The sequence below is a fragment of the Seriola dumerili genome, unplaced genomic scaffold (genome assembly GCF_002260705.1).
Source record: "Seriola dumerili isolate Sdu_G_001 unplaced genomic scaffold, Sdu_1.0 BDQW01000242.1, whole genome shotgun sequence".
Taxonomy (NCBI): Eukaryota; Metazoa; Chordata; class Actinopteri; order Carangiformes; family Carangidae; genus Seriola; species Seriola dumerili.
The window spans coordinates 3,105,690-3,131,590 of NW_019174497.1; the positions used below are offsets into that span (position 1 = coordinate 3,105,690).

Consider the following 25,901-nt stretch of genomic DNA (forward strand, 5'->3'; position numbering starts at 1 on the left):
GGCTCTTGAGGGACCACAGTATCTGTTTTCATTTAATGTACAAAGCTATCTCTGTGCAATGAGCCCTGGAAAAGTGGCTTGTACATAAACAGTTTGCCTTTTGCTGAAGTACCTGCACCTTTTATTACAGTCATTCTGGTGAAATAATTCCTCAAAAATGGTACTTTCAAGCTCTTGGTGAACTTTTCAAAGCTCACTTGGAACTTACCTCATTCGTCGATTTGACAGAACAATTTGATGAGTCATCAGGCAGTGGACAGCTTTGGTTGTTTCCAGAACTCAAGAATAAGTGTAGTGCAGTGAGAAATGGATATAAGGGTACTAGCTCTGTTTATGTGTCTCTTGAGTGGAACTGAACTCCAGAAATTCATGTTGTGGAAATGCAACCTGCACCACTAAATGAATCCACATGGAGCCACAATCTGGCAATCACAAGCACCCACCCAGCACTGACCTGCTGCCTTTCTTTATTAACTAAATGGCCTCTCTGTGGCGAAGTTTGTAATGGTGGTAACAAAGACTTCAGTTTTTATCCACAGCATTTTGTTGAAACCCTTTTTATCCCTTTTTATCATCTTTGTATAATATTTAAAGCCCCCCTCCATTCAAAAATGTGTGTTCCTTATTGTTCAGCCAAGGTCCAAGAAACCTGGGTGTCATGTTTGATGACTAGCAATCCTTCTCTAATCATGCTGCATCTGTCTCCCGGTCGTGCTGCTTAGCACTATGCAACATCATAAGAATCGGGCCTATCCTGGCTCTTGGTCCAGGCCACGGTTATCTCTCGCCTCCACTGCTGCAATGCTCTTCTGGGGGCGGGGGGGCTCCCTTCACGCACAGTGAAACCCTTACAGATGGTCCAGAATGCGGCAGCCTGTCTGGTTTTTGCCCAAAAGGGCACGTCAGTCCACTACTCATCGACCTGCACTGGCTACCCATGGCTGCCCGAATCCAATTCAAGTCACTAAGGATTGCTTTCAGAGTAACTTCTGGGTCTGCACATATCTACTTGAATTCAATCATACAGCTTTATTCTCCTTCTTGGCCGCTGCTCCAAGAAATGCTGTTTGGCATTGCCATCCCTGCACACAAGACAATCACAGTCCAGACTGTTCACATCTGTGGTTCAAGCTACTGAATACTATCACAGCAGGGGCGTCCCTCGCCATCTTCAAGAATCTCTCGAAGACTCATCTGTTTCTGAGTGCACCTCCTCTCCTGACACCTTTAACACCCTAATATGCCTAACTACTACTTACCATGCATTTTCAGTGCACATCTTTATTTGATCTCCCTCAAGGACACCAAGGTCTCCTACTGCACTGAAGCTTTAGTCCCTCACTTGTAAGTCGCTTTGCATAAAAGCATCTACCAAATGAGTAAATGTAAATGTAAATTTACTTCATGTATATGATTGACCTTTACTGGGCAGAATGAGACAGAATATGACACTCATCTGCTGAAGGGGGAAATTTTCTCCTTCATTTAATGACATCACTACCAGTTAGGGAGCCAATCATGGTCTAATATGCAACTTATACAAGTGAGATATGGAAACTTGAAACCTCCAATGCACATTCACTGAGAGGAGACATGTGTCTAGTATTAAACTTTTCAAATTACCAATACTTAAATTATTCATTATTATTCTGGCTATTTCAATGAGAGAGAAATATTAGATATAATATTATAGTTTTTTTGTGGAAACATCACACACAAATTATAATTCCAGGTAGAATATTTTAAATATCTTAAACATGTTTAGAGGGGAAGTAAAAATATATATTTAAATGCAGGATGAGCAGTTATTTTGAGAAATGTTTATTATAAATAAAAGAAATATAAATCAAGCTGTGAGTCAGCTGAAAAGCATGTTTTATTAATACTTACTTTTTTGACAGCGTTAGTATAGTAGCATGACATACAGTATTGGTACGATTAGTAACCATAGCACCAGAATCAATCATTCATTTCTTTTATACAGGCTACATACATACTGTAGGTACATATGATTCTTAAAAACATCTTTGGATAAAGCATGGCAAACAAGCACACTGTTTCTCTATTCAGTACCAATGCCCATTCAATATTTAGCACACTGTTTACAATTCAAGTATGAATATTAAAAATACACATATATCATAAGTTACAAATCTTAATGGTTATTATAAAAAAAACAAAACAAAAAAAAACCAAACAGGATTACATTTCTACAAAATTTATGGCACATAGTGCATCAAGTATTCTTTAAATTTCTGATACAGACCTCATAGAACAATTGACCATCATAACAATGAATGATAGCCAAAGGTTTTCTAGCTGCTCATTGACTTATTTTTTCATTTATTTTTCAGCCATTCTTTAAATCAAAAGAAGCTGCATTGTCTGAGAAGAAAAAAAAATACCTGCATCTATCTTCTAACTTTGGTTAAAGCTCAACATCAGAGTACCAGCATGTTAGGTTGCTTGTAGTAGTGGTCATGGTGAAAGTCATATATGATGAGTTAAGTACGACTCCAGGCCAGATTTCCTCATGCAGTCTGATATAATCTGGCAACCTTGCAGCTAGTTTTTCAGCTACATTAATAAGAGGACCATGCCATGCATTTATAGGCAGATGCTACGTCTGCTGAAGAGACGTCAAAGGCAAACTGTCAGAATGAACTGAAGCTCTGCCAAAGCAAAGTATTATTCCCAAAGCCAGTGTTTTCCTTCTCAAGATCAGAGGTAATTCCAGTAGTTCAAAAGCACCGTTCAAAAGATCCTCATTTAAGGTTAGTGGTTATACACTACAAATAGCAGGCTAATATCTTTTTTTTTCTTTTTTTTTTTTAGCAAAGCAGATGTACGACAAAAACATCAGACAATGGCTTCCCTGTTGGTAGTAGTCATTGTACCTTAAAACACAGAATGTATCTACAAGTCAATACAGAATAAATATGGTCAGACATAAATATATTACAACACATATCTCAGTAGAGTATGGGTGTTTGTGAGAGGTAGGGGTTGCAGGTACCTACAGCAGGCCCGATGGAGGGTGTGACATGAGACATCACACCTGATACTGTGTCACGGCGTAACAGATGAGAACTTGTCTGTGTGACGTAATTAAAATAACACTAATAAATTTCTAAAAAAATACAACAATCCTCATGGTTTAAAAAAAGCCATGGAAAACTTTTAAACTGTACTTAAACACTAGGAAATATTGAAAAATTTCAGTTATTTCCTCACAGCACTGGTGTTTACGTTGCCTCTATGTCAGTCAGTGGACTGTCTACACAGGTTTCAGTAGTTTGGTGAAATGACTGACAGGAGAATGACAGCAGACAGGCTACAAACACACAAAAAATGAATACTAAAATTATCTGCTCTTGCTGTAATGGCTCCTAACGTTCTGAGTTCACGTTAACATTAATGTTAACGTTCTCCTAAAGTTTGACCTCTGACATAAGGCAGGTCTGGGAGGACATCAGTAGTTACTAAATTTGCCACATTACTCTTTCTATAAGTCTTGCTCACTAAAGGAATAGTTAGACAGTTTGGGAAATACACTTAAGACTGTTGCCAGTCTTTGTGCTAAGCTAACTAGCTGCTGGCAGTAGCTTCATATTTAGCGAACAGACATGAGAGTGGTATTCAAATTCCCATCTAACCAGAAAGTAAACAAACATAAATGTCAAAATGTTGAACTATTCCTTTAAGGCCAAGATGATCTCAGTAGTCGCAAAAAAAAAAAACTATTAGTTTTTGTATTATATATTTTTATATCAGCCTAAAAGCTGTCATACTGTAAAACAATAACAAAGCCATACCTCACATTCTACTCTGATGCCTGTCTGTAGCACCTCTTCATTACTAGAGGACTGCAGTGATTATTACATACATACAGTATGTTGATTTTTTATACTGTCTCATTGATTGCAAGTCAGTTAGATAAGTGTCAGCTAAACGCTTACAAGAGCTTTAGATAGAAATATCTATTTACCATGGAAGGTCACATATAACAAGTTTAGTTCCAGGTATTTCATGATGGAATTCTTGAATTTTTCTTTTTTTTTTACAAAGTACACTTCATTTCCACAAGTACCACGAGAGAATGCTGTTTTTTTTAAATGAGGATTTGCTTCTTGAAGAGAGAGGATGTGTCTATTAGGGTTTTTCTACCGTTTGTGTGGTTGCTCTCCCAATGTTTTGAGAAACTGTATCCCTTTGCATGATGCGAAAAAACAGTGTCAGAACAAAAAGCATTTTAGGTTTCAAAGCGAAGGTGTGTTCGATAGCCACTGCAACACTGATGGCACGCAAATACACTGTAGCCGGCTCCTCTTCAGAGTTAGCAGTTTGGATGAAGGACCTGACAGCGGCCCTGGAGTACTGCACGGTGGTTAGTGTCATGTATGTTTTAGCTGCCATTTGGGAACTGGGGATGTTACTATAGAATGATTACTGTTAAATGCTCCACCACCACATTCACAGATGACTACAGGCTCAAACAAATCACTGTTATTGCATGTTCCTGGGCTACTGTCTTCAGGGTAGATTTAGGGGTTTGGTCTCTGCATGGCCCTCAGTGGACTTCAAGGAGCAGGCCGTTGTGAGCCTGGGGAATGCACTTCCCACAGAAACCACCGCAGCGACCGTAGATTCTTGTTCCGTCCTACAGACAGAAACAGATGAGGGAGGAGAGCGTGGGCAAAGGGCAGCTTTTCACGCAGAGAATAAGAACTTCATAAATGTCAGCGGGGATTCCTCTTCAGTGAATCAGACAGAAATACAACATGGCAATTCAGATGACATTTCACGGCTACTGCAAGATCCAACATGAAGCGTAATTATCCCAGTAAACATTCATTGGAAAATCCATTATGAAAGAGCCACATAGTGTCATACAAAAGAGCAACATTTTTATAAATCTTTTTTTCAACTTCTTACCTCAGATCTGTGGACTTTGACGGAAACATAGTTGCCCTGAGATGTCCACTTGGTGGTCTCAGCCACTTTGAGGCCAGTGCCAATCATATTGATGCTGAATTGTCCCTGTGAACATAGATACAGTTATGTCAGAGCGACTATTTAACCAGGAAGGTCAAATGTATTCATATTTGCTGAGATGTTCTATGGATATAACTGCATAAGGATGGGCTCACACGCATACTACAGATACACTGTGCTGAGGAGCACTTTAAGCTACTCCAACAGAGTAGCTGGAAGTTATTACCTTGCTCAAGTGCTGGGAAAGCAGGTCCAGCAGGGAATTATAGCAACAAATGTTGAGTAAAAATCTCTCTTCTTTGACTGTCAGGCCACTGACAAACATGGCGCAAAAAAAATAAAATAAAATAACACATTGCTATGAAGCCACAGTGTACAGTAATTCACTAACCTGTGGACATTTGGCTGCACTATAACAATCTCCTGCTGTAGCAAAGGGCACAGGTCGACCAAGAAGAGTCTGGGAAAACTGGAGGTCTGTGACTGGTAAACAGAAAAAAAGATACAGATCTAGAGTCATATAGTGCAACAGCAGAGGTAAACACAGAGTGAAGACAGCTGCTCAGAGGTAAATAACCACACAGATAGCCGCAGAAGATCAGCAACTACAGTTTATGCAATTAAACTTCATTGCAGGATTGATGTCACTTTACTGTCACGTTGCCAGATGTTTTTTTATTCTTTCTATAAAAAAAAAAAAAAAATTAAAACAGCTTTTCGGCTAAAAGGTTGTTAGAGTTTGAATCTTAAAGCAGTAACTAATCCACTTATCAGATCTAAATGATATTAAATCCTTTGTCAAGTTTACTGTTCAATGTTTTTAAGTCACGAAAAGCATCAGTATGTACCTTCAAAGAAGTCAAATTCAAAGTTGCTATGCTATGCTAACTGTTTATTTAATGACTACCTGAATGTTTTGTGCACTGAGGATAAAAGATGTGATAAGAGGTTTATTAAACCCATGGATCCAAGTATTTTACAAACAGGTAAACAGATCCAAACTGAAATTGGCCATCATAGCTCAGCCAGACTTACAACAGCCAAACTATATCCTATCTATGAATGAACTGGTTATGTAAATCAAACCTGCTTTTATCTTCCATGTACCCTGCATTGTCACACATGATAGCCAAGACGAGTACCTCATCCTGCCCTCCCTTCATAGCCCCTGTATAAGATGATGATAAAGTTCATGAGATGCGCAAGGCACACTGAAGTCTCTTCATAATCTTCCCTTCATCTTGAACTCATTACCCCCCCCCCCCCCCCCCCCCCCCCCCCCCCACTCAGCTCTCTTCAAGCCGCCCGAAAGCCAAATGAGTACCATGCAGAGGGAGGGTGGGAACATGTGCTGTCAGGACCTGGACTGGATGAGGAGGATGGGAGGATGACTGTGTAAGTTATAATCCAACTTCCCCTCTAAGCACACACACACACACACACACACACACACACACACACACACACACCCACACACATACACACACACACACACACACACACTGTACACTAATCCACATACTCTAATCAAAGGCATACTTTGACACAACAGGGAAGGTGGAGCTGACTGTTATAATGGGCAAAGGAATATGGCCTGAAGACGTGTGTGTGTGTGTGTGTGTGTGTGTGTGTGTGTCTGAGAAAGTGTGATTGTTCCTCACATGCTAGTATGATTAAGTGTTTGATATTGATGCGACTGCACGCATGGGTGTGTGTGCTTCTTGTGTCTTCATGTCTTTTTCGCGTGCGCTCGTCGAAGAAAAAGATGTGTGGGGAGGCGCAGCGTCGCATATTGTCCGTCTGCGCTCGAGAGCAGGCACGCATGTCTATATGTGCACGCACGCATTCCTTTATTCTCTCGCTCACGTGTTTGTGCCGGGAGGCCCGGTTTCAAGTCCCCGACTTGTGATGTGAACGTGGAGCGATGAAAGGTCATTATTTTGATTTCAGAGGAGAGAGTGTAGGGAAAAGCAACACATACATGCATTTGGACAGGCCAAGACTTTTTTTTTTTTTTTTTTTTTTTTTTTTAAAAAGGAGGCCATATTAGCATTACAGGATGAGTCACATGAGGGTTAAAACAACACTCATGTGTGGTCTCATTACAGTAGACAATGTAAGGCAATCACACAGTAATTACGCACTCATTATCCTCAGAGAGCTCAGGTCCAGACGAACTTTGTGGAAGAGTGTGTATCCCGCTGCTGAGTAGTCATTCCTACAGTCGCAGTCTTGTCTTCGGCTGCCGTTATACGGGCATTCAAAAGGGTTCAGCAACCTTTGTATTAAGGACAATGAGTGTTAGGATTTATTTCAGAGTCCTATAAACGCTACATTTCATTCTAGAGCGGCACAATAATTCATATTCACACATTACACGATCCTGTACAAAGCTACTCTGAGTCACATCAGTCATCACTGCATTATTCTCACCGGTGTCCATACACCTCTGAGAAGTTGTCCGTCTGACCGCTGCGCAAGGTCACGTACTCCTTGGGGAAATCAGTCTGCATCTCGGCACAGTAAATCTGAGGGGCACACACATTTAGAGACAACATATGAGAGCCTGTGGGGAAGCTGCGGGTTGAGTCATGATGTGTGCGAGAGCAGCTCTGACAGAACAGACACACCTGCAGGATCCGGGACTTGACTTTGAGATAGTATTCACCATCGATCCTCACACCCTGTCTCATCTGGACCTCTCGGCAGGAGGCGAACAATTGGCCTGGGAGGAGAAATATGTAGTGGAGAGGGAGGGTGAGGGGGCAGGAAACCTTGACATTGAAGACTGCCACAGCTTTTAAGCCACTTTACTTCTGCGGGCTACTCGAGCTATAAATCTTTTGTCAAGAAATGACAAAAAGATTGCAAAAGCTACTAAACTAAACACTACTATTAAAAAGGATTGTAAGCTTGTTTTCTTAAATGAGAGCTCTTGTAAACGTCTCATTCTTTGTGTGGCCTCCTCTGTTGTCCCAGAGTGCTTTCGAGCTCCTATCATGCTGATTAGCTGATTAGCATTAATACTTTACCGCAGAACTGGCTGTCACTCGAGCATATCATTTTAATTTTGCTAGTGCCTGACTTGGCAGAAGCCAAGTAGAGAATGAACAGTCCAGCGCGCCAGTACTGAAACATCTGAAATGTGGGGGAGAGAACCTGCAAACATTGGCCCGCTGCCGGGCTTCACAGTGCCTGCGATTCCACAATGAAGGCCGCCTCGGCCCCCCAACACTCAGCCCTGAGGCGTTCTGACAGACCGTCCGTATCACGCTTTGTAGAAAACTGCTGACTGTCTATTTATTGTTCCACTAAGTAATCACTCCAACAGGCTTTAACCTGGGGGTCGCTGTTCTGCCTAATGTGTTAAAACCAAGCGAAAAGTTGAGTTTCTATAAACACAATCAGATATGGGGCTGGTTGCCATATACAGCACAGTCAATTTAATACCATTACTCTACACATTCTATGTTTGTTGGCAGCAAACACCGCATGGATCAGAGAGGTTGGACGAGATGGTACAATGATTGAGTTAACGGCTAAACCTAGAAGAGAAAAGAAGAGAAGAGAAGAAAAGAAAAGAGAAGAAGAGAAAAGAAGAGAAGACTCACATTCTCTGTCTTGACATGCAGCTTGAGACTCGGGTCTTTCTGATGGACGGCAGTGTTTGGACGGTTGGCCTTTGGAGGTCACACACTCCACTCTGCGCTCCATCACTCCTGCGCCACAAGTCTGTGAGCACTGGTAACACACGCGCACACACACACACATACACACACACAGACACACACACACACCAGGACACCACACAAACACAACACAACACACAAAAAAATACCCACACACACACACACACACACACACACACACACACACACACACACACACACACACACACACACAAAATAATTCCCACACACAGCAACAAAACAATTAACAAACAAGCTCCAACCAAGTCCAAATCCACAAATGAGCTTTATCAGCAGGAGTGTAAAATGCGCAGGTCATCAAAATGTTTTGTGAAAAAGGCAATTAGCTGGAGAGGATTTCTCGCTGCCTAACAAGTGCTTTCTGTTTCACCTTGCTCCACGGGCCAACTTTCCAGTAGGTTGTGTGCGGGCAGTCCCTGAGAAGGCACGGCTGGGTGCCAGGAGGGTGAGGCTCTGGGCAGTGGGTGCTGGCAGAGGAGGACTGGGCAGCAGTGTATGGGTGCGCAGCCTGGGAGGAGGGAACCACGGAGCAGGAGACGATACGCTGCTGGTAGCCAACACCACAGCTGGCAGAGCACTGAGCCGCCACACAAAGACACACATAGACACACACAGACACACACAGACACACACAGACACACACAGACACACACAGATACACACACACACACACACACACACACACACACACACACACACACACACACACACAGACAATTACTAATAGTGACATGAGTGAATGCTTGCACAGAGCAGTAACATCAAATACAGAAGCGGATTTCTTCATCTGGGCCTCTGTGGCGCTAATGTACAACTAATAAAAACCTACCTATTAGCTGATTAGGTGAATTGTAGTTTGTTATTATATCTATATATATATATATAGCTATATATATACATATATATATATAGTAGATATAAATAGTAATACATTTATTAATGAAAATTTCAGCCAAAAATGCCAAACCTTCATCACTGTCCTGTGAAAACCACGTATCTCCAAAATGCTGTCTTTTCAGAAGAGCCTTTTTAATCTTTGTGACAATGCATGTTTTAGCTGATCCAGTAGGTTTTTAAATAGGCTAAAAAGTAATAGCTATTTCTTCCATTTATCAGAAAAATTCAAATGGATCAAAGGTTGAAGATACACTTATACAAGGGGGGAGGAGTTGTAGCTTCTGAAATGTGAGGACTTGCTACTTTTTTTTGTTTCATATCATTTTAAGTTGAACACTTTTGGGGGTTTGAAGTGTTGGTTGAATAAAACATACAATGTCAAGACGTCACCTTACGCTCGGAAGAATTGGGTGATGATGATTTTGAAGTGGGATCTTCTTCCTACCTGTGACCATTCCCCTGTGATCCATATGTAGTGGCAGGGAGCTGCCTTGCAGTGCTGGTGTGACAGAGGCTGGTTCGATGGCTCACAGTAATCATCCTGGACGGGTGTCATCCCTGGGCCCATACACCCAACCTTCCTGCTCCTCATGCCTTCTCCACAGGTTGCATTACACTACAAGAAAAAATTCATATGTGGGATGAAGTCAGTAAGAGTGGAGAGGAGCTGGCAGAGGGGGGGCAGTGTTGTTCTTTCAGCAACAGCATCACTGACTTCTCAAGACTCCAGCTTGCCTGTTTAGCTACCCAGATGGCCACAAGTGCACACTCCTTATTATATAAAGGTTTGCACAAGTAGATAAAACTGACTATCATGTGACAATGGTAACACAACTACAAACATGTGCTCTGGTTGACAATGTTACCATTAAAGATAAAAGTTAAGATGGTTTCCCTCAGGCCTAGTGATAGTTTATAGGAGTATTTAAAAGTAATGACATGGACCAGCATCTTAAAATGTATTCATGTGAAAAGTCTGCTGTGTGTGGATTTTAATGACATTTCATCTGTATCGCATGAGAACAGAAAAGATTTCAGGGCCCGACTGTGACAGGAAGGAGTCTGTAAGTTCTCGAGGCAACACGGACAGGAATCTGAACACTGCAAACATTCCTGCAGCAGGAGGACACAGTGCTATGTCCCTACATGGTGCCCCTCTTTTTATGCCTCACTTTTGAGGACAAAGCACGGGACATTAAAGGGAGATCCAAGAAAAAAAAAACAGTCTAGCTAGCATGACACAGAACAGTAATATCCAGCAGGACCAAAGGGATGATGGCCGTCACGACTTTGAGGTTTGATACCGTATGATATACCGACTGATGGTTATCACTAAAGCTCTCACGACTGACGCAAGAGAGCAAGGGTACCTGCAGGTCGTCCATTTAATGGTGCAGAGAGAGAGAGGGAGGGAGAGAGAGAAAGCGGAGATCTCAGCCAATAAAAGCCTTAATAAGATGGTTTAACATCTGTAAATCTGTCTCACACTGGGAGTGAGGAAGAGCGCGAGTTATACACAGGAAGAGGAAGAAAGAATAAGAGTCTCTACTTACTTCTTCCCATTCGCCAGCGACCCAAGAGTAATGTGTGCATTCTGCAGTTTGGCATGGTCGGGCGGCAGCGGGCCGCTGGCGAGCATCACAGAGATCTTCCCGGACTAATCCGGTGCCCTTTAGCCTGCAGTAAACATCTCGCTCCTGAACTCCGACTCCACAGGTGACAGAGCACTGGGGAAACAGACACAGAAAAAGACACTAAATGGAAAAGTTGATGTATGACATGTTCTTTTGTGTTTTTCATACAAGAAGGAGGAGCACAACTCAGCTTGTAAAAAAAAGTATGTATAACATCTTCTGTGTTTCTGAAAGAGGCTTTCCAAAGTTTGATAAAATAACCCTAATGACATAGTTCTGGAGATGTGGAGAATTATAATAAAAGGTCTGCAGTATAAACTGAAGGGTGGGGTTTAAAGTAGGTTTAAATGCATTTAGGGGACTCAACTGAGAGTGACTGGAATTCATGGAGGTATTATTTGCTTTAAATTTGTCCCAGTGGCCAACCGTGGTATTGCAACTAAAATATCTTGTGCACCGCAGAATACAATTTTTTCTCATAGACCACCATTAGAAAAGACATTTTATGTCTGTAAAGCTGTTGTCAGGGCACCTCAAACTACAAACAAGATCAAATAGTATTATAAGTCCTTAAACCATAATGGCGTACTTTCTCCCAGAGGCTACAAAAGCTATTTTCAGATGCATGATGTCATCTCAATGTAAAGTCAGGGTCTTAAAGGGCTTGGGGAAAGAGACATGAATCTGTGACAAAGCAAACCAAGAAAGAAAACCTTTTTGGCGTATTCGCCTGGTGAGCAACTTCATGGGCAACATCTTAATACACTTGGTATTTGCTTGACACATTTATGATGGAAAAGAGGCGCAGGCAGAAGACAACAAACAAATCCTCTGGTGAGATACAGTGTGTTTACTTCTTGTTTTACTTTTGTAATAAAATCTCACAAGGGAAGAGCCAGTGAACTGACTCAAGTAATCAATAAAGAAATATCTATCTAAACGTTGCTAACACTAGCTAACTGGTCACCATAAGCTAATGTTCATACCTAATGACTGTAAATAAAGAAGGCCGACATGACAGCTCCACAAAAGTGAAGCCAAAATATCTTGATTGCCCCCTAGTGGCTGGTTGCAGTATAGGTCATAAACCCCACCCCCTCCATGTTAGCAGATGGGACATGGGCCACACTATAAAAAAAGTGAACGTCAAATACATTTTTCCTAAAGATGTTTTCTGTCATTTTAGGTAGTTCTTGCAGCTGATGTATGTTAAAATGTTGTTTCTCATAAGTTTGGTTTTAATTAGTTATTTGATGCTATAAAACAAGGGTGTGACATCATTATTGACAGCTGTGACTGACTCGTGATTGGGTTGGGCGGGTGTATGGGCGGGACCTTGATACTGCGGCGCCACCGGCTAATCACTACTCCGCAGACACTGGCTCCAAATGACATTACCAGCTCAAGCTTACAGCAGAATTTTGGCTTCATTTTTGTTCAGCGGGAGGACGTGGACAGGCGTCATCCATCTTTATATACAGTCACTACGGACCCAGTAAGGCTGTAGCAATAAAACCCCCTGAGTGTATTAAACTGAGCAAGGGTTCATTTTATTGCTTTTGACCTGAAGTGTATGACTTTAAGTTGTCATTTCCCTAAGGAAGACTGTGTTATTTCTTCTTTCAAAAGTCTCACAGACTCACTTTAATGTGACAATATTTTAGGATGTTTGTTTGGTCTGCAGTGTGCAGAGCAGCTGCTTTGATGCTCCTGTACAATGGTACTTAATTAATCCAAAGCCAGTTTGTCACTTCTTTGTAAGCTGTATATATCTGGGGTCACACAAAGGTCTATCTCAAACATCTCTTTGATGTTGCTTTGAGAAGCATACCTGCATACTGAGGCATACTGAGGAAGCACTCTGTCAGGCTTGAGCTGATCAGGCTGATTTCTCCGTAGCCCCCCTCCCATCACCCCCGCCTCTAGACCTCAAAGAACAGATCCAGGCTCCAGCAATTTCACACAGTCAGAAAATCTGCGCATTATACAGCGAGTATCAAATTTCCCGAAAACTTCCAGATGTATTGGTGTTGTTCCGTTTCTCACTGCAATTGCGTGTTATCATTGCAGAGAGTGTGGTTAAATGTGAAGGGTCAAGTCCCTGAGTCTGGAAAGAGAACAAAAAAAGCACCGTAGGAAATCTGACCTTCAAATCAAAGAACGGCTTTCTAAAAAATCTTCCAAAGCATGAAAATAGAACCTGCTGTCAAGGTGATTCTAGTCACTGTTAACTGCTACAGCTACAGAAACCTGAGTCTGTGCTGCTGCGAAAGAGATGGTGGGGACGTCATGAAACCACAGATGAAAAATGAGGAGACTGTTTCATGATTTCATGATAGCGCTGAGTGAGCAGCTCCAGACTTAAAAGGGCCATTTCACCCAAATTACAAAACATATTTTCTCCCTTATCTCTAGGGGTGAAACCATGCAGATAATTTTAGTTTTTGCCCGTGCTGTGAGATATCCACATCTGAGATTTCTACCGTCACCCTAATACAATGGAAGTTAATGGATTTTTATTTATCTGAGAAAAGATAAAAACCAAAACTCAAAGCTATAGAAAAAAAAAATTGAAAATATATTTTATTGTAATTTGTCTGAACCAACTCTTTAACTGCAACTTAGACTGAAAATGTGCATAGCATCACTAATAACAAGTAAAAAGAGGAGAACGATTCTTGTGTCCTTGGAAACGGGTAAAAGGCCTCAAAGGGCAGCTCGTACCCCCCCAGCTCCACTAACATGCTGCCCATTACACCCCCAGTCAGAGGTGACTGAGAGGGCTGGGTAAGCTGTGGAATAACTCAAACAGTGGGCGCTGAGGTTTCAAAGTTGTCACATGCATGGATATTAAGATATAAAACATGTCTTTATGCTCTAGTTGAGGATTTCATGGTTGCTGGTGGTATGTGGAGGAAGATGATTGCTTCCAGACAGGGAGAGAGTGAGAGGGGAGGAGGACACCCTCAAAGAGTGGGGAGTGGCAGGAGTCTTGTGGAGGGAGGCAGACGTGGGTCCTCGTGGACCTTTTGTGATTTTGCACTTAACGTGGAAAGGAGGGAGAAGTTAGAGGAGGAAAGATTTTTAACAATATTTTAGAATATCAGACACATATCCTGTAGCATCCAAAGAGTGTCAGAAAAGATTTGGTAGACGCATATAAACAGCTGACAAATGCCTCAGGAAGAAACAAATGCGATATTTCTGCATGTATTGTGCGTTTCTGAACACACAGCATGCTTGTTCCTCAGGGTAATCTGACCAAGCATGACAAAGAGCACGACAGAGCATTCCTTCTCTCAGTCTGGCCTATGACTTGTGATAAATTTGGGTTTGAGCATTTTCCTCCCGTCTGGAGCTCAGAATGACTTTGAGCCAATACTGTGTCGCGGCGGCTGCTCTTGGTAGCAGATACCACGGCTGTGTGGTCGGCTCCATGATAACTGTGACCTCAACCCCCCACCCCCCCGGTACAGAAACCTGCAGTGCTTCAGAACGTGTGTCAGTTTAAACACGGTGCTTTCATCTGTATGGGAGGCCGAGCTTGGCTGCATCAGCTGCACCTCTGGGTATCCGTGTTTACTGTTTCAGTAAGATAGCTCATTATGCATTTGAGCCACAAACAAATCCTTAATATGATTTAGTGTATGGAATGGGATTTGCATGAACAAGCTTTAGTGTGACATGCAACACTGGTGCAGAAATCGTTTCTGGTCAGTGTGTGGTCTGATGAAGAGCTTCCAAAGAAGAACTCGCTCTGCATAAAGCTGTAGATTACACTACACAACTATTTCAATACTGTGTTTGAATATTTTAACATGACATATAAATGTCCACTGCACTGCGTAAACAGTTTTGCGTATCCAGCCTGTAAGTGTTTAGTCCACACTTACGGGAAATGACACATTACGTTTGAAGAAGAACAAACAGAGTGGTGATTGGACAGGTGCTCTGTGTGTACATGTCCTACATCTGCAACCTCTGGGAAGCCCTCAGCTGTGTTTGTGCTTGTGCCTCAGCTGTTAGCAGCAGTTACTGTTATCATGCTCCCTGAGAGCCTATTTTGTGAGTCAGAGGAGACAGCGAGAAGATCAAACATACCTCCCTCCACCTGTTGGCTTTCCAACTGGGGCATCCCCGCGCCCGGCAGGCCTTCTGTGTTCGCGGCCGAGGCAGATGACTGCAGTGCTCCTCCTCTATCTTGGTTTGGTTCTGAAGAACGCAGGCTATCTCCCGCTTCTTGGTCCCCCGACCACAAGTCACTGAACACTGCAGAGGGAAGGGGTGGAGGTGGGGGTGGAGAACAAGAGAAAAGAAGGGCATATTAGATAAAGTTCATCGTTCTACATCTATACTAACATTGCTCGTGCTCATGGTTACAAAAGTATAAACACTGAAATATTAGACACTGTTAAGTTGTGTTTAATGCTGGATTGAATTTCGAATTTCCATTGTATTAAGTGAACTGAAGAAAAAGGTATTTGGTACAGTATAAAGTAGTGCCACTAACAGGTGTTTGAGCCGGGACACTTTTTTTTTTTTAGTTTTTTTGTATTTTGAGTGAACTAAGAAACACAACACTGACACAGAACCATGGATGTAAACGTTGGCATACAACAAAATGTTCTTCTCAGCGCTGCATACACAGGATTTAGACCTCAACACACAGTGCCCGACAGCTTCCTTGTAGCATTTCATGGCCAACTGAACGCACTGCAAACAAATTTCAGCTCAACAACCCAAATGGATTTCACCGAAGACCTTTTGTCAAACACTCACACACTGATGGAATGCAGCCAGCTATTTAACCTGTAAACAGAGGGATTACTTTTAGAGCTGCTGTGAACGGCAGAGGCCGGGGCAAGAGGAAGACAAGATGCAGAGAGAAACATGGATGCAATGCGCACGGCGAGACTATCATCTGGTACCAATAAGGAACCTGGAAATTCTTCAGGAGAGCTATAGAGACGACATCGAAGAAGTTGGAGGAAAAAAAAAACAAAAAATATAATGAATAAAAACCAGACACCCCGGTGAAAGCCCTGGAAAAGGCCTGAGATAGTAGATGAAAATATTCTACAGTCTTCAGTCCCCATGAGGCCAGACAGCAATTAGGGTGCCCGCTATTTCTGCTTGACGAGTGAGCGCCCCTATACAAAGCCACTCCAAAAATGGGGTGCTGGAATCAAATACACAAGACGAGGAGAGTTACATTTTGTCTTAGCGTATTTTCCAGTCCAGATAATAAACATAATATTGCATTGTCCTCTAATTATGATCTCAGAATGTTGCATAACACAAAATGCATGATTTTTTTTTTGCCTGTGTCCCTCACGGTACTGATCATACTACAGATGATGCACCGTGGAAAGAAGAGACTATATTCATGTGCTGACATGTCTTGAGGATTTTGTCTTTTCTTTCTCCAGTTTCTAGAAGCTGAAAGACTTTTATTTCCTCTATTAGAAATCCAACTGATCAGGATTCGAGTATCCATCTGAACCCTTCAAACAAAGCCACCCCCTGCCTTTTTCTTCCTGAGTGTGGTGCGGGCAGTGGCTGACACTGCACACACATGCATCGTACGCATTGTAATTACCGAGGCATTTTAAACACAGGGCAGGCTCAGCTGACAGAGAACATCAAAGCCAAGGCCGGAGCTGAGTGACTAGTCCTGAGCATGGCAGATCCACATACCCTGCTGCACGCTCACTCAAAAATGATAACAGAACTCCCTCTACCTCAGACAAGAGCAGAGACAGGCAAACATGTTGGAGGGAGGGAAGGGTGAGGGGAGGTGGTGGTGGTGGTGGTGGGGATGGTGGTGGTGGGGGGGCTGGCCCCTCCTTACTGCTGTCAAAGCAGGAGGAGAAAAAAAAAAAAAAAGAGAAGGGAAAGAAAAAAAAAGAGAGGAAGAAAGGAAATCGCAGCCATACGGGCTACGCTCCCCCAGCTGAACTGTATCTGCATTTTAACGGTGAGAGAAAAAGACGCTATACGGCGACGTGCTCCTCCCTCCACCCTGCCAACCTCATCTGTCAGCCATTAGTTAATCAGGGCTGGTAACACAGAGCACAGAGAGCTGGCACAACGCGTGGGACCAGAGGACAGCTTCACCTCTGAGAGCAAGAAGAGGGCAAGGACTCAGGGACCTCGGTCTCACTGATCTACAGCTGGGCTGCCTCACTCACCAGCACCCACTCAGGTAAGACTATTCCACTTATCACTATGTTTCAGCTGCTACAAGTGTGACATGTTACTATCTGGCTGCTGCGCTCTCTTTTACATCAAACAATAGTGGTGCCTACACTTGGAAAAGAATCAGATTTGAATATAGAAGTTTGCTTTTCCTCGGTGCATTAAGATAGTATTAATGTAAGATTAATATTACGTGTACTTTTTTTGCTTTTATGTATGTTATGTTGGATTTAAATAGGTTGGTGCATTGGTGTTATCCTAACGTCTGTCTGAGGTGTATGAGTGCTGTGAATGTAATATAGTTAGAATCTTCCAGGTCTCTTTACCATAAAGGAGAAAAAGAAAAGCTTGAGAAAAACATAAATCAATGGGTCACATGGTAAATGAAACACTCTTGAGACAGACTTGCCCTCCCACGTTGTCCCAGCAATTAATTTCACATGATTAGGTGGGTTAAATCTAGTATAATCCAGTGAGGTTCATCTGGGCATAATGTGGATTACTACAGAATGGAATGAGTCAATCGCTTTATATTTGGCACAAAGCTGAAAACCAGCCAAGTAAAACAGCTTTTGTGAAAAAGAAAAAAAAAAAAGAAGCAGAACAGAACTTCTGTGGAGAAAGACATAATTGATATTTAAAACAATATGTGATGAACAGGCAGCTCTTCATTATTCTAGTTAGCGAGTCACAGCTCTGGAACAAACCACATAATTGAGCGCTAAACCAAAAAACAAATTCATGCCTTTTTGGCAGAGTAAGAAACCATAAAACAGCCAGAGGAGTTTTGAACATAGATGTCTGAGTTTGATTGAATTTACAAATTATGATTTCTTACAGATACATTTCTTACAAATGACTTCTAACAGGATAACCGGGCTGATATTAGATACCCCTTTCTCGGCACCTATGTCTTTGTCTAGGACTGGCAGGCAGCAACCTCGAGATGACCCCACCCACTGCTTTACTGTGAACAGGTAAGCCAAGAGGACACATGGAAACTGTTAGGCATCTGAGAGAAACTCAACCAGAGTTTAAATATCTGTCACTCAGCCAATATGGCAATCACAGCAGCTAATACTGCGCAGTACCTCACAGAGAGAAGGTGAATTCCACAAAACCAACTAACCCCTTTGACTCGGATCAAAACTGCTTTGTGTGTGAATGTGATCAAACACACTGATCACTTAGGCCTCATGCACTATAATTACACTATAAAGGCTTTTTTGTTGGGTGATAAAAGCAGGCTTCAGTGTTTTGAAAACATGTATTTATGTTGGGGCTTAAAAATAAAAAAAAAAGTCCCTCTCGATCATCCTAATGTGAGTTTTGCCAAATGCAAGATCAGATAAAGATAACCTAACTTTATTGTTTTAAATACTGGTTTCAGCTTGTTTTTTTAGCCACGATAATGATGTATTACAATATAATGACTAATATTTGCTCACACGACTACAGGCAAGTTATGAATATACCTTCAAAGTGTACAAGAGTTACAAGTAATGTATTATTGAGTTTGAAGGAAAAACTGCTTGAAGGCAGAAGTTTATTTTCTTGTTATATGTTTAGTGGTTCCAAACAAGACCATATCTTTATATGTATGAGCCAAGGTCGAATTCCAATCACATTGCAGCACACTCGCAATGCAAGAGAATGGTAATACCAAGCATATGGTAAATGTAGTTACATAGACTCTTCAAAGGAGCTCAATGCTGACCTGGAGCAAGAACAAACTTGCAAGTGTAGACTGCGTGAAGGGAGTGTAGAATTATACCCTAGGCTACATGTTGTCAAGGTTGTGAGATACAGTATCGTCAAACAAAGCTGTCTGCTCTGTATGGTCAACTGTGCTTGAGCAGAATTACAAAGCTAACTATCATCTGCACGGCAAATCAAGCAAAGAGCAAGTGATAGTTGGGAACTGAATGTACTTCAAGATAATCATGCCGTGTCTTTTGTTACAGTTTTATCAGTATCACTGTGTTCTCTGGTGCGGAGATTAAACTGCAGATCAGAGAAAGAGGGAGGAAGACAGAGAGTCACGGAACATTCAGGCTGCTTTTCTGTTCATGGTCTTGTTTTGCAGGGAGGTTTCAAAGACAGAAGTCAAAACAACACATGTTGTCAACATGGGAACAGCTGGTAAGAGCGGCGTCATGGGGCAAAGGAATGTCAAAAGTCATAGATCTTTTATCCACCAGGCCAAAATAGCCACCCAGACTTGTTTGAAACTGGGCACAGATGCAGTGTGAAATCCTAGCATTTATGTATGCGACTCATCTCGTGCAATTATTGCCTATAACCAATCCAACAGATGTTTTGACCTATAGAAATCACAGGATGAATTCCAAAAAAACAAGAATATGCAAATACATCTAAATGCAAAATACAGGCGTATTTTGTTTCAGAGTAAAGTTACAACATCTAGTGATGGATTTCAGCTGGGACAAGTTGATTTTGCCATATTATTCATTCCAAGATGCAGTTGATTATATGATGTGGAAATAATTTCCTTCCTGTCTCTGCAGCTCCTGACAGACTGTCAGCTGCAGGAGCTGCAGGGAACGTCTGATTGGCCAAAACTAAACAGCGTATTCTGCACTTCATGCCAAAGTATGACTTTGCCATCTCCAAAGATTTAAATAAACACCCGGTTGAGTAGGCATATACAGTTTCTTCAACACAGTTTCCTTTTTAAGTCAACACCACTCAGAAAAGATACACCATGCAACCATAAGTCAAAACGAAATGACAAAACAGGCGAGTTTTTCCGTTTGTCTAAACATTCCACTGAGAGCTTTTTCCATTGCCGTGTTATACTGAAACATCCAGTAGTGCTCAGATGAACACCACGCTGCTGATGGACAAAAAATGATAAATGACCTTATAGAAAAAAAAAACACAAAAAGCAGAGCAGCCGTAAAGTTATAAAGCAGTGACCTTTGACACAGGACATCCAAGTCTAACTCCCTCTTCCTGCTAAATGTTAAGCAGCTGCTTTTCTAATCTGTCATAGCAACCAGTTTGCCAACAGCTTGCACACGGGGAAGTATGGAAAAGCTCAGGGAAGTGGAGGATCCTGACCTTGCATTTACATTTAAAAAAAAAAAAAGAAAAAAGAAAAAAGAAAGAAAATGCAAAGTAAGTGAACCAAAAAAAACACTATATCAAAGAGAAAATAAATAAACAAGTGTCTACAACATCAATAATAAACATCAGGTTTAGGTTTACCATTTTGTGTAAATGGTGAACACAGGAGAGAGAAAACCGTGGCAAATAACAGGAGACAGATATTGGTAATTGGTAATATTCCACGCTAGGATTTTACCTTCAGTAGACCCAATGCAGAGGTCAGCTGTGCCTCCTTGTCATTTTAACAGCTAAAACAATAAAAAGTAGTTGAACACCATAACCTCTCCAAAGTTAAGGTGCTGAAACGTTGATATGAAGCTAAATTAATATAGGCTACATGAGCCTCTGAGAAACTGGAATGGATATTTTTTTTTTTGGCTATTAGACCAAACGATCAATCAATTAATCGAGAAAATAAATTAGATTGCAGATTAATTAATTATAAAAAATGAAACACACAGTACAGTAGAGTACTACTCAAGGTCGGATTTTTTCCTTTGAATGTTGTTTTTCTAACCCTGACCCTGGAGAAGGCACTGAAAAAATCATTTTGATGACGAGTGCATCAGGCTCTGATGTACACACTGGAATTTCCTCACATCTGTGGACCAGTGGCCCTGCTAGCAGAGACAATGAGCAAGTAGAAACAGACCAGTACAGCCGAATCTCTAACCCTCTACAGTGTAGCTACAACATCACAGTCATGTATGTCGGAGTTTAAATTGAGAACCGCTACCTCCCTGTTACTTCACGTGAGCTACAACACTCAATCTATCACTCTCTCTCTCTCATAAGAGGGAAAAAGCTCGTTGAAGGAGATGTCGAGCGCCACAAACTCCATTTCACTCCATCGACCCGATAGTCCCCCAAACAGGACCAGGCCCTGTCAGGTCTGAGATGGTAGCCTCATGTGAGAAGAATATGTATCAGTAGAGTCGAAGAAGTGTCTCCCTAGCAGCTTAAAACTACTTCATAATTCTTGACAAACACAGTTGAGGGAAAGCAGACGCTCTCTACCTGTGTCAAAGCGAGGCCATGTTCCCTATCATTCGACGGGCTCGGGGAAGACCAGGCTAAATGCTTCCAGACTTTCACGCCCCGTCTCCTCTCATTTCATCTCACTGCATCTCTCCCAGCTCAGATCACCCACAAAATAACATCTGCCCTTCCTAGATGGGCTCCTCTCTTAATGTTTCCCAATGTCCTGAACAAACTCATTGCAGTTCAGAGTCAGCTCTCGTTTTCTTCAGATGGGACTTTGCTCCTGCAGGGACGTCGTCATCTGCCCGCTCTCTGAGCTACAATGAACCACGAGGATGTTTATGCGAGAGCTGGTAAAGAAAATCTATATTACATTGTGCAATATGTTCAACTTTTTCTCCATGTTATCAAACTGCAAAAGCCATGCTGCCATCCAAATATTTCGAATGTTCACATAACATCTCACAGCATCTGGTTTTCTGCCTCCAAAGTCTTAATGGTTTGCTGTAATCTGTAGGCCGCAGCGCTTGACTTTTAACCAGCAAATCATCAATTGAACTATTTTGCTTTCTCTCAAAAGGCTGAAATGAAACATTATCTCCCAACTCAGATTTAGCCACCGCTTCAATTGCTCACCCTCGGCCGACACATGGGCAGGATCAGGAAACGCAAGCTCAATGATGTCATGACCGACTGACCCCAGGGTGACAGGTTTGGAGAATGTTCTTGCCCAGTGCCCTCAGGCCAAAGTCAAGTATGTCAATGTTGCGCATGTGGATTTCATCTGAAGCAGCATGATTAGTTCACAGACGCTCGACCCGCAATCCCCCTCCATGGGAAACCCTCTCTCGACAGGAAACGGTATGTTTTTGTTAGCAACAAACAGGCATAAATTACTAAAAATGGTGCCTTGGTCGCCAATTCATCAGACACAGCCCTATTGTTGTTCCTCGCACACAGTTGACATAGACATTGCTTTTAAGGTAATTACCATTAGTTAATGATATTTACATTCTTGATAGTTTATGTTAAACTATGTGTCTGCTATTCTAACTCTGTACAATAAATGTGATAATTGTTTTGTGTCGTTTCTTTTTTATATATATATATATATATATATATTATATATATATTATATTATATATATATGACAAATGTATTCTGATGACCTGTTTTTAAAAATGAACATATCTTTGATAATCATTTATCTAGAGTTTCAGAAGCTGTAACAGCAACATTAGAAATGGTCAAAAGTTCAGCATGAAAAAACAGGACAATTATTTGGCAGAGATATTGTCAAGAATCTGAAGCAAAGATTGAACTAGTAAATTTGTAAAACTGTCTAAATGTAAGTGAATGCAAAAATAAAAGATTACTCTTCTTGATCACGTTTTTCAGAAAGCTGAGCACATTTATGAATTTTGTCAAGATGGTAGTATACCATCATTAAAAGGCCATTTCCATATTAAAAAGTATTTAGCCTTACATTATTTTATTCATGAACAATGAAATATCTAAAAATTGGCTTGACTGAAATGCCTTTACAGTAACTGTAGTAATGGTTCCTAATAATATATTGGATATGTTTTAAATTTTCATGACATTTATGAGCTACTTCTGGAAATTGATGTGATTGATATTGCTGGTGCAAAGCATAGAAAAACATTGGGGGGGGGGGTACTACCAACAGAAGAGGCCATTACATGAGGTAAGACGCCCTTGGAAGCCATGAGAAATATTTTGACAATGTTGCGTAATAGAAGAACACCCCAGCAGCCTACCACCCAGATCATCTTATTCCATTCTGGCCTCTAAAAGAGCAACAGCTCCTACAAAAATCTGCCATTTTAGCAGGATGATATTTATATTTTTGGTTCTCTGTCATCATTTATGACAGAAGTTATATTCATGAAGGTCATTTTACAATTTATGTTGGCCTCTGATTCATGTTTAACACTGGATGCTCCAGGTAGGCTACAGTAATGCTTTTTAATGAGTACTGAGCTGATATTACTTTAACACAGGTGCTTTTAAGAAGAAATTGCAACGTGTGTTTTCCATCAAAGAGTAACCTCTTCTAAAGAAAGCAGGACAATATTATAATGCAATATTATAATACATAATTCAATCAGCAGTATTCTGTAAATTCTGATTTTTTCAGGGCATGCTTTTGGATCTCCTCAACGAAACAACCCTTGCCAGCGTGAATTAATACAAATTATTGTTGTAGTAAAAGTAATATTCAGTCCGTCTCCTGCCAAATGCATTACAGAGAGCTCCATTAATACAATGGTAAACAGATGTGCCACCCAGTGCCAGAATTTGATTTGGCCTGTGTATGTTTTCTCCAGGGAGATTTCAAAATAAAACATTAAAACACAAAAAAAGGAAAGGGCCTGCAGTGTTTTTTTACACTACATTATACCAAGGTATGTGAAGTACTACAGATACACAATAGAAACAGGTTTTAAGTATGTCCCCAAAGGCTGAATTATTATAAGGATTATTTAGAAAGACTGCTGAACAGAAAGGAGTCAATTGAGGGTCAAACCAAAATACCACATAATGACCTACAAGTCAAGTCTTTTCGATGAACTGTTTACAGCATCTCACCTGCACACTATACACTCCAGTAATATACTGTACATGTATTGCATGCATATGCTTTATCCGAGCACATTAAAGCTAAGATGACTGCTGTATCTCAACAAAAACTGCTTCAATAAACTGTATATTTCAAGTACTACCATGTTGCAGTGTACTCTTTCTGTGTATTTTGTCTTCCCATCCCAATGCTGTTCCCTAGTGAGACAGTTGTAGTAGTTATGTTTTCATCAACATACACTAAATTATGCTTTTTTTCTTGGTACCTAGCAATTACTAAAGTCCAGTCCTGTATTCTGCTTTTCAGTAAAATGTTGCATTGAGAAACAACACAAATTTCACAGTTATGTTTCTTTAATATTCTTTACAGTGGGAAAAAGCTAATTCAACATATTATGTAATTTTGCATGAGAATGAAATAAATAGCAAAAAGAACAATAACAAAACAAAATATGCTAAATAATGTAGAGTTGCCCCCTCCCTTGAGTTCGGCAACTTTGCACCACAGGTTTAAAAAAAAAAAAAAAAAAAAAGTGAAACTGCCACTGCTGAGGAGTCTTGGTTGTGGAAGTCTTGGTTGCGAATGACACAGTGAGAGAAGCAAAGAAACAAAAAGCGGGAGTGCAGACATCCTCACTGAAGAGGATACCGATATAAATACAGACCCATGTGCAATACTTCACCTGAAGTATGTGTCATGATCATTTCAAGTTGCCTTAACCAAGATGTTATTCACATTACCGCTTACATGTCACATTTTAAAGCTGGCCACAAATTGTTTGCAGGAGCCTGAATCTGCGAAGCTGCACAACCACAAGACAGTGTCTAAGTGCCTGACTCAAAAGTCCAACACAGACTCAGACTGAAAAATGGCACAAGTACCGTGGCTCCTGCATCGAGTGAGTTGTCACACAGCTCTAAAAACTTACACACCTTAGAGAGTAACGTCTTCTTTCACAGCCCTCTCTGGTTAAAAGCTTCAAGTCTGTTGCACATCTCCGGGATGGGTGTGGTCAGAAGTGAGCCTAGTTGCACCTGTAGCCCCACCCAACACACTACTGACACACCCTGGAGTACACCTCTACATCTTGGCAACAAGGTGAAGCGTTACTACTGAACTGACGATCGACAAAACCAAGATTTGCAGCTGGCGTTCAGTTGCTCTTTAAGGCCGTAACAAGGCAACATGCTGTTAAGCTCTTCACACTCAACACTGGCTGATGAGCCGAAGAGATGCACATTTATATGATGAAGTGATGCTGTAAACTAGCAAGAAATAATAGTTTTTACCTGATAGCATCCCAAACAAAGCTGGAAATAAATGACTCATTTAGAAATTTCTGTCGATAATGTCTACTGAGTTAAATTCCCCCTAAGTCGCCCTCAGAGCTACAGTGTGGATCCTGCATCACTGGTAAGGTCACATGACTGCATAGAGCCAGAATTGTTCAGGTGACATGTGTGTATCATGACAAATAATTCAAGTAAAGTGTTACATAACTCTAAACTGGAACAAAACATTAAAGCTGCAACAACTAATAATCTATTGTTAACAAATAAATAAGTTTCATTTGAAAAAAAACAAAAAAAAATCCTTCAGAAATACAAAAACTGGCCAAAGGAATAGAGACACAGCAACAAATGACTATAACTTTATAAAGAGGAGGTATCTGCGTTCGTTTTATAGACACTGATGAAAGCTGAAGAAGAACGGCTCAACGTCAGCCTCGATTTACTGCACCGACACTTT

At 41.2% G+C, this 25,901-nt stretch overlaps 1 protein-coding gene across 1 annotated transcript in view; it reads right to left on the reverse strand.

Annotated features, from left to right (window-relative positions):
* Nucleotides 1-4,570: 4,570 nt before the first annotated feature.
* LOC111229676 (A disintegrin and metalloproteinase with thrombospondin motifs 20-like) overlaps nucleotides 4,571-25,901 on the reverse strand; it is a 79,176-nt gene continuing 57,845 nt past the window's right edge. The window contains exons 29-40 of the mRNA XM_022756099.1: nucleotides 15,338-15,505; nucleotides 11,156-11,329; nucleotides 10,048-10,218; nucleotides 9,076-9,282; nucleotides 8,607-8,736; nucleotides 7,626-7,720; nucleotides 7,429-7,523; nucleotides 7,140-7,273; nucleotides 6,082-6,084; nucleotides 5,387-5,478; nucleotides 4,936-5,040; nucleotides 4,571-4,660 (exon numbers count right to left, since the gene is read on the reverse strand). Of these exons, the coding sequence (XP_022611820.1) occupies nucleotides 4,571-4,660; nucleotides 4,936-5,040; nucleotides 5,387-5,478; nucleotides 6,082-6,084; nucleotides 7,140-7,273; nucleotides 7,429-7,523; nucleotides 7,626-7,720; nucleotides 8,607-8,736; nucleotides 9,076-9,282; nucleotides 10,048-10,218; nucleotides 11,156-11,329; nucleotides 15,338-15,505 (1,464 nt within the window). The remainder of the gene's footprint in view (nucleotides 4,661-4,935; nucleotides 5,041-5,386; nucleotides 5,479-6,081; nucleotides 6,085-7,139; nucleotides 7,274-7,428; nucleotides 7,524-7,625; nucleotides 7,721-8,606; nucleotides 8,737-9,075; nucleotides 9,283-10,047; nucleotides 10,219-11,155; nucleotides 11,330-15,337; nucleotides 15,506-25,901) is intronic.